The sequence below is a fragment of the Cannabis sativa genome, chromosome 5 (genome assembly GCF_029168945.1).
Source record: "Cannabis sativa cultivar Pink pepper isolate KNU-18-1 chromosome 5, ASM2916894v1, whole genome shotgun sequence".
NCBI lineage: Eukaryota > Viridiplantae > Streptophyta > Magnoliopsida > Rosales > Cannabaceae > Cannabis > Cannabis sativa.
Genome location: NC_083605.1, coordinates 23221179 through 23231221, shown reverse-complemented (window position 1 = coordinate 23231221; position 10043 = coordinate 23221179). Strand labels below are relative to the sequence as shown.

The 10043-nt window shown below is 36.0% G+C and overlaps 1 protein-coding gene across 1 annotated transcript; it reads right to left on the bottom strand.

Annotated features, from left to right (window-relative positions):
• Nucleotides 1-602: 602 nt before the first annotated feature.
• LOC115717059 (calcium-binding allergen Bet v 3) lies at nt 603-1576 on the bottom strand. The gene has a single exon (XM_030645998.2). The coding sequence runs from the start codon at nt 1343-1345 to the stop codon at nt 731-733; it is 615 nt and encodes a 204-aa protein (XP_030501858.2). The 5' UTR covers nt 1346-1576; the 3' UTR covers nt 603-730.
• Between the last annotated feature and the right edge of the window lie 8467 nt (nt 1577-10043).

Genomic DNA, 10043 nt, shown 5'->3' with positions numbered 1-10043 from the left:
GCTACTTGTTTCAAAAAAAAAAATAAGAGAAATGCAATGAGTACAAGTGCAGTATATACTATATGGAACATGATTATCGAATTGATGTGCTAATATCATGTGAAAATTGTTATGATAACTATTTTTTTTAAAACAAGTAACATTTACTTTTTGATATTAAGAATATTAAGTAAAATAAAATAAAAAAATAAATGTAATGCATTTGAACCCTCCACGCGTCCATATTTATAAGTCAACGGAAGTGGTAGTAAGAGATGTTAGAGAATTGTAACAAAATTTGAAACATTAAGTATTTATGCTGCAATTTACTTAATAAAGTACGCTTTTTTAATAAAAAATAATGTTAAAACAGTTTTTAGATAACATTATCTAACGACACTTAAGATTTTAATTAAAATATCAAAAAAAAAAGTTTTCTATTTAAAATGAAGAAAAAAAAGAGAATTTAGAATATGGGAGAAAAGGTAACCAGAGAAAATGGAAAAACGAAAATGACAATTGAGTGTTTTTATTTTCAACATTATGTAATATTTTTTATAAAAAAAAAATAAAAACTAAAGCAAATAGTAAAAAAAAATGGAGAGAACAATTATGGCAGAATATTCAGGCAAAATAGTGTTGACAGATTGATGAATTATTACATATTTAAGCATAATATAGTACAGATATAACCATCGCTACGTACAAATAATAATTAAAAAAGGGCGATATAGTAAAATTAGTAGCTAGTTCAAGCACTCCGAACAATAACACTACGCATCATGTCCTTGAACTCAAAGAAATCAACTCGGCCATCATGATTTCGGTCAACAGATATGATCATCTTCTCAACTCTGTCAATCTCATTCCCTTCGTCGAATCCAAGCTTTCCCAGCACCACTTGCAATTCCTGAGCAGATATGTAACCGTCACCGTCCTCATCGAACACCTTGAAAGCCTCCGACAGATCCGACTCCTCCTGAGACATTTTCTCATTCTTTTCCAAATTCATTTCTTCATTCTCAAATTCACCAATATTACTGTCATCGCACCCAAAATACGTGTCATTTAAGGATTGATGGAGCAACACAAAGTCCTCGAATCTGAGACCAGAATTCTCCGGTCGGATGAAAGACTTGATTGTTGATTCGATTTCGGTGAACTCAGCCTCTAGGCCTAGAAGATTAAGGGCTTGACCAAGCTCCTCGACAGTGATTGTTTCGTCGTTGTTCTTGTCGAATAGATCAAATATACGACGGAGACGAAGGGTGTTGAGGCTAGGACTACGTAGCCTGAACGAGGATGACGATCTCGTCTGACTGCTCAGACTAGGGACCTCACTTTCTGGTGCGGCTGCTGCTTCCATGATATTAAGATTATAATTATATATGTTTTCCCTCTTTCTCACTTTTTGTTCTTCTTAAAACGGTGTCGTTTTCTGCGTTTTAATGGGTTGATTTGCGGTGCGAGAAAGGAGAGATGTCGAGGGATTAATATATCATGATAGTTAGCAGCCGCTGGTCATCCAAATGCGAAATATTTTGAAGACGAGACTAGTCAATATTTCTCTCTGCTAAGTAAGTTTGATATAAATGGTCAATTAATAATAATCAATGGCGTTCAAAAAAGTCAAAAGAACGGACAATAATTAGAAGGGGTGCGCGTTTGGCGGGCGCTCAACCGTGTTTGGGAATTTCTTTTTTAATTGTTTGGCTAAGAGTGCTCCTCTTTCTTCTGTACACGTACGATACCTCTATTCGAAATATTCACAATCACTAATATTACCTACACAAGCTTTTTTTAAAAAAAAAAAAAAACTAAAATAAATAAATAGAGGCAAAACCCCCCAAATGGTTTCATTTTGCACTATAATTTCTATTTAAATTTGACTCTTATTTGTCATAGTGGATTGTATACATGGACATAGTATACACCGTGACACAATTTTATTAGTCTACGTAAATAATTATATTAAAAAATAAAAATTAAAAAAAAAAAAATTTTACCATGTAATGTTTTTTTTTAAAAAAAATATAATATTTTTTTCGTTTGTTTTTTTTTTTTTCATTTTTTCATTTACCTCTCTCTCTCTCTCTCTCTCTCTCTCTCTCTCGATGCAGGCACCTAGACCCATGTCGTCGCCGATCACCACCGTGCCATGTGCACGCCGTTGCTGAGGATGTCCCCCTACCCAGGTAAGTCGATTGCCTCTCTCTCTCTCTGTTAGCCCTCTTCTCTTTCTTTCTCTCAACCCTCTTCTCTCTCTCTCTCTCTCTCTCTCTCTCTCTCTCTCTCTCTCTCTCTCTCTCTCTCTATACCAAGACTCAGTTTCCGTCGTTGAGGACCACCGAGCCGTTGGCCGTTGACGAGGACCCCGACCTGTTTGAAATATTTTACCAGGATCTAGATTTACTAACAAGTATGTTTCATTAACATCCTAATATGAATTTCTAAAACAATGAAATAAACACATATAAAGTTTAGGAAACCTTACATTGGGTGCAGCGGAATATAATTACTCCTTCCGTTCAGATCTCTAGCCCTTGATTCCTTTCTGTAGCAAAACATTATCAAGATCTGAACCTGGATCTCTTTCTCTCTTTCTTAAGCTCGATTCTCCTTCTTGTTGATTGGATTCTTCACAGTCTTACACACTATGATTGAGATACCACTTGATGTGAGTGGGCACTCACTCTATCATTCAAGGTATGAAAATTTGAAGAAGAAAAGAGAGGGAAGGTGGTTCGGCTATAGGTATGGAATAGGAGGCTCAACTTTTCTGAAGACAAGAAATTTCATCATCTTTAAGTGTGAGCCATCACTATCTATTTATAGGGAACCACCTAGGTTTAGGTTAGATTTAATTAGCATTAAAATATTAGAAAAATAAATGGTAAAATCATGCATAGTGGCCGACCATGGGTATTGGATTGGGCCCCACTTTGCAATCTTGCCATTTTGTCATTTTCCCACATCTCATTTTCTCAAAAACGCTAATTTTCCAATTTAACCATTTAAATGCCAATTCCAATTATTTAATAACTAAAAATTAATTATTAAATAATATTTTCATTTAATATATTTATTAATTAGACTAATCAAAGTCTCTTAATTAACAAATAAAACCTAGAATCTCTTTTCTTCACAATTTTGCGCTTGCTTAGTGAAAATTCATAAACTAGACATAGTCTAATTTTAGAATTATAATTGATTAATTAAAATCAATTAACCGAGTCTTACAAGCAGTATGGTCTCAACTAGTATGGGGACCATGGGCCTATATATCGAGCTTCCAATAAGCAGATCAAGAATTTACCAAGGAAATCCACTGACTTATTAATTTCCTTGTTGAATCCATGCATAGAACTTAGAATTACACTCTCAGTCATATAGAACGCTCTATATGTTCCACGATATAGATACGCTATTAATTATCCATTGTTATAATCCTAATAATCAATGATCCTCTATAGATGATCTACATTGCATAGGGATAAAATTACCGTTACACCCTTTTAATATATTTTATCCTTAAAACACTTGGCCACCTATAAATGATATTTTAGTGAAATAATATAATCACTAAAATGAGATCTCAATCATTTATCTCTATTCAGTCAAGCTCGAAGGAAATCATCGTTTCACTTCTAAATACCTATAGAAGTTATAGATTCCATATCTATGTACTACCATGTTCCCAAAATGTACTTGCTTTGAGACAAGTACATGCTATTTGAGTCTCTGTATATTTCCACTTCAAGGAAATAATGAATAACCCCAATATCTTTGAGAGAAAAATAGCATTGAGATGGCTAATAAGTTGCTAAATAAGAGTAGTATTAGGCCCTGTAATGAGAATATCATCTACATATATAAGTAGAATGAGTTGACTAAAACCAGAGTCATGTAAGAACAATGATGTATCAGCCCTTGAAGCCTTAAATCCCTAACTGAATAAAGTGATTTTGAGTTTGTCATTCCAAGCTCTTGGTACCTGCTTCAATCCATAGATTGCTTTGTTCAATTTACATACATGATTAGGATATTGAGGGCCTTCAAATCCTTTAGGTTGAGTCATGTAAATTGTCTCACTAAGTTCTCCATAAAGAAAGGCATTGGAGACATCAAGTTGCCTTACTTCCCAATTATATGTAACTGCTAAGGTGAGAACCAATCTAACAGTGACTGGTTTCACCACAGGACTAAAGGTGTCCTCAAAATCAATTCCTGGCTACTGTAAGTATTCACGGGAAACAAGTCTGGATTTGCATTTATCCAAAGTCCCATCTGCATTCAATTTCACTCTATACACCCATCAGACATATCTATCAAAATCATGTGAGGTACATAGGGCAATAAGGTCCAGGTTCCTTGAGCTTTGAGTGCACGAATTTTCGTAGACATTGAACCATTCCAAACTGGATCTGTAAAAGCAGACTTCACTAATTTTGGGTCTCTAGGCAACAAATATTCTGGTAGTCTATGTTTAGTGGCAAGATAAGCTTTAGGCTTGTAGATACCTCTCATAGATCGAGTGATCATGGAATGAGTGCGAGAAACATTACCATCTGCATTAGATCGAGCAATAGTACTGTCAGGATTAGTAACTGGTGCAGAAGGTTGCTCAGATGTAGCTGTTGTAGCTTCAGAACTTATATCAAACAAATTGAGTTTTATGGCTGAGGAAACTGAACCAAATGAGCTGGTGTGAGTAGCAGCAGCAACATTTGCTGAAGTTTCAAAAACATTTGTTGCAGATAGATCCTAAGTGTTATTATCTGGTCCAACAGCCGCATGTTCAGGTAAGTGAGCATCAGACATATTTGCACTAGGAACAGGCATAGGCACACCAGAGGCTGAACTTGAGGGCTCAATAGCATGGTTTTATGACATATTACGGGATCCAGTAGTGAACTGCATTGTAGGATATATTGAGGTTTCAAATTACTTTTGATGAATCAGTAGTTGTCCTAGAAGCAGGAAAAGACACTTCATCAAAAATAAAATTTCTAGCAATAAAAATTCTTCCAGCAGCATTTTCACACAAGTATCCTTTATGTTTTGGAGAGTATCCCATAAATAAACACTCTTTAGACCTGTACTCAAGTTTGTGATGGTTATAGGGTCTCAAATGTGGATAGCAAGCACAATTAAATGGTTTAAAAACATTATAATCAGGCTGTTCATTAAAAAGACACTCATAAGGACTAAGATTGTCAAGAATAGGGGTAGGCATACGATTAATACAGTGAGTGGCACACTGAAAAGAAAACCACCAATAAGAAAGATCAAGACCAACTTGAGCTAAGAGATTCAAACAAGTTTCAGTTATGTGTCTATGTTTTCTTTCAACCCTACCATTTTGAGCATGACTATGTGGACAAGGTTGTTTGAAAACAATGCCTTGATCACTTAAGAATTTTTCAAAAGGCCTATAGTCTCCTCCCCCATCGGCTTGGACAACTTTGATGGGCAAATTGAATTGTTTTTCCACAAGGCTTTTGAACCTAATGAAGGTTTCAAAAGCTTGAGACTTCATTATGAGAGGAAAAATCCAAGAGAAATGACTATAATCATCTACAAACACTATGTAGTATTTATAGTTTTCTTTAGAGGAGACATGGGAAGGACCCCATAAATCCATGTGCACCAAAGCTAGAGGTTGCTGAGCTCTAGATTTGGATAAAGGGTATGGCAGCCTATGATTTTTGCCTAATTGGCATGCCTTACAGAATTGCAAATTTTTAAGAGAGTAAGGGACATTTGCTTTGTGTAAATTTTGCTTAGAGTATTAGAAGATGGATGCCCAAGTTTATTGTGCCAATTATTAATATCATGAGTGGTATGTGATAGTAAAACAGTAGGATTGTGGACATTAGAGTAGACAAAAGATTGCTCTTTATTATTATGTTTATTACAAGTAGAGGTTGGAGTCTCTACAATAGTACAACAATGATTACAGCACATATACTGATTCGATAGGGATTTATACTGCATGTTTGAAGTGGCAAGGTGCACCTACAGAGCAATGTTTGAAAGACTTGAGCTATCATCTCTAAGGTGATAGAACCCATCTTTGATTTTCCCTTTAAGCTAGACTACCCCCGTTTCCTTATCCTTAACAAAATAATAAGTTTTATGAAATTCCAAGTAAACATCATTATCATGAGTTAGTTTAGACACACTAACAAGATTTTTAGTTATAGAGGGAATTTGCAAGACAGAATTGAGATTTAAAGAGTGAGAATTGGAAGAGAGAGTGGTTGTACCAATGTTAGAAATGAGCAATTTCTTACCATTAGCCATAGCAACTGTTTCTTGACCAGTCAAGGGGGTAACAGACTCAAGATTATCTAAAGAGTGAGCAATATGGTTGGTTGCACCTGAATCCACATACCATCCAACATCATCACCAAAATCAGGTATAGATTGAGCAAGAAAGGCCTAAGGATCATAATCGAGGGACTGTTCAGTAAGGTTGGCTTGAGGTTGAGCAGTTGAAGCCTTTGGTGCGATCCAATTTCTATCAAACCTATAGTGGCAGGTGTTAACAGTATGCCCAAATTTCATGCAAACTTGGAATAAAGGTCTGTTATTGTTGGTAGGTCGAGGTCCATTGCCACAGTTTGAGAATCTTGATAAGTTTTCAGGACCTTGTCCCCTCCCTTAGCCATTAAAGGGTCTATACTGACCATTTTTGTACCAACAGTAAGATGTGCAACCATATTTGCTGAGAGATCTAAGACAGCTGAGTGTCTTTCAAGTCTTGACTCATGGGACATCAAGAGAGCTTGGACTTCTTCAAGTGAAAAGAGTATCATTTCAAGAGGTAATGCTAGATACAACAGAATCAAACTCAAGACCAAGTCCATTGAGAAGATGTAAAATAAGATCAAAATCATCAATAGGATGACCTGCAATAGCCAAAGAATCACAAACAGACTTGATCTTATCAACATAATATGAAATGGACATATTACCTTTGTAGAGATTAGTTAATTGACTCTTAAGTTGAAAAATTCGTGCCTTAGATTAGCTTGCAAATTTCTGTTCCAAGGCTCTCCAGACAAAATTTGGTGTGTTGTAGCTAGCCACAGTAGCCAAAATTCCTTGTGTCATAGACGATCGTAGCCAAGATAGCAATAATTGATCTTTACACCTCCATTGTACTGAGGATTATCATTACCATTGATGAGTTTTGACTGAGGAGCATCATTACTGAAAAGAAGATTACCAAGATCCTGACCTATAATAGTAGGTATGATTTGTGATTTCCAGGAGAGAAAATTCGTGCAATCAAGCTTCAAAGTAACAGAAGTTGTCAGATAGTTCGAAAACGGATTCCATGGTGGTGCCGTCGAGGAGGACTGAGCTGGCACCACTACAGGATCAGAACCTCCAGCTTGAGACGAGTGGTCACCGGAGGAAGCCATTGACGCAAGTCAAGGGCTCTGATACCATGAACGAACAAAGCAGTAGAGAGAAAAGAGAAGAACAGAGGATGTTCTAAAACCAGAGAGAAAATCAGAAAAACTCTAATCTTTATTAATGACCAAATGAGAGTTTATATACACATTGAAAAGTAAAGACTGTTACAAACAAAACAACCAAGAAGCTAACAAACCAAATAACAAACTTAACTAACACTAACCAACTGTCAAAACAGTTAGTTAGTTAACATGAAGATTAAAAAATATGAAAACTATTTCATATATTATTTTTTAACTTTTTTTTTTCAAATTAAATTTATTGTTTGAGTTTCTCAGGTGGTTTTTATGTGGGTTGCTTACAGATTTTGGTTGCGATTTAAGTTGCTCTGTTAGTTTCTATAAGGGTTTCTATGTGAAATTTGGTAAAAATGCAAAAATGCAAAAAAAAAAAAAATCTGATTTAATAAAGTGTAAAAATAAAAAAGCCATAAAATTAAAATAACTCCCATCGAGAAATATTTGGTGATAGTTTGTCAAGTTGTGTAGCATTACTCAAGGGCACCAGTTGTAAAGACCGCTTAGTTTAATTTGGAAATTAGCAGTTAATCATGTTTAATTATGAAATTATTTATAGCTATTTAAATAATTATTTATACTGTTATTATTGAATTCTGAAATGCATTTTATGTCATTTAGTAGTTTTCATAAGTTTGCATTTCCGGTGCCCGGTAACATGGAACTCGGTGTTTGGCTCAGTAAAATCACAACTTAGTATGTTAGTATTGTGGGACGGTTTATTAGACATTGGGAATGTTGGGAATGGCCGGGAATTTAGAATTTCCCAAAATATCCCCTTTAGTGTTATTTATGTGATTTTAGTGTGAAGGGGCAAAATGGTCATTTTGCCCCATTATTAGTTTGTCCTTTAGTGGACTTTATTTGGTTAATTATATGTGTTGTATTATGTTTTGTTGGCTGAAGTAAATGGTTTATATGCATTTAATTTCATTTTTCCAAAGTTTAAAAATTACAAAGTTAGAAAATTAGAAAAAAGTTGGAAAACTCTCTCTCTTTTCCTCTCTCTATTCGGCCCTCTTGGAGCAGCAAGAACCAGCCAATTTTCTTGGTGATTCAAGCTCTCCTTAGCAAGATTTAGTGTTCATAAGTTGTTGGTATGTTTCCTCTAGCTTCTCTTCCTTTGTTTTCTTGAAAAATGATGAAAAAATGAGTAATGCATGGATGATTTTGATGATGTTGCTGCTGCTAGTTGTTGTTGTTGTTTCTATGTTTAAAATGTTGAATTAAATATGTTTAGTTAGGTTGAAATACATGCTAGTTGTTCTTTCTTTAGTTGGATAATTTTCTTGTTAAAAGCTATGGTTTTCAAAGTGAAAATTGGAATTTTGGTGGCTGTAGTTGTTGCATGAGTTAGGTTTTAGTTTCTGCAGTTTTTATATGCTTGAATATGAGTTTTTAATCAGAGTTTGATGCTTGATATGTTGCTTAGTCAAGTTTTGAGTTTTAGAACTCAATCTTTGACCTTTAATGGTGAATTGAGTTTCTGTGTGTGAAGCTCGGTTTTATTGCTTTAGAAATGTTCTAGGGGATATATAGAACAGGTCTGGAAGGTTTGAGTTTAATTGGATTTGATTTGGTGAAGTTATGAATTTTTGAGTTCTGCCTGCGAGGAATCGGAATTCCGGTTGTGCATCAGGAATTCCGGATGGGTGTTGAAAATTTCCAAAACCAGAATTCTGGTTGGACAACCGGTCTGCCGGTTTGGTGATTTTCAGAAACCCTAGATTTCCTCGTTTTTATGTTATTTGGGGTATTGCCATGCTTTTTATCGATAGGGAAACTTTTAGTTCCTAGTTTAAGTCCCCGGGAAGTGATTTAGCGTATCACTTATAGTGTTGTGATTTTTATGGTTTAAGAGCCTGTAATCCGGCGCGTAGATAGTTCCAGTCAGGTTGACCGGCACACCTGAATTCGGAGTTGAGGTAAGATTAGTATAACAGTATGCATATGTAGATTACATGTTTAGCGTGCATGTTAGGAAGCCTGTTAGATTACATTAGATATGTATGTTGGCTTCGAACCATCCGACTGTGTCACATCGGTACAGGCTAGAGTATGACTAGCAGCTGGAGTATGACCAGTTTGACCGAGTATAGGCTGACACTGTATCACATCGGCACAGGCTAGAGTATGACTAGCAGCTGGTGTATGACCACTGTGCCGAGTATAGGCTGATACTTAGGTTGGTGGTTCCGTACTATTTGACGTATCACATCGGTACAGGCTAGAGTATGACTAGCAGCTGGAGTATGACCAGTTCGACCGAGTATAGGCTGATACTGTAACACATCGGTACAGGCTGGCGTATGACCAGCAGCTGGAGTATGACCAGTTCGACCGAGTATAGGCTGTTACTTGTCAATAGTACCGCCCCTATGAACGTTCAGGACTCAGTATCGTGTTGGACACGGCAGTTAGGGTTATGGTCAGGGGTATGGGCGTACGATCATGGCGGGATTTATGTATGATTATTATTATGCTTTTCTTACTGAGTCTGTCGACTCACAGTGCTATGTTTATGTGTAGGTAAGGGCAAGGCTAAAGCTGTGGAACCGT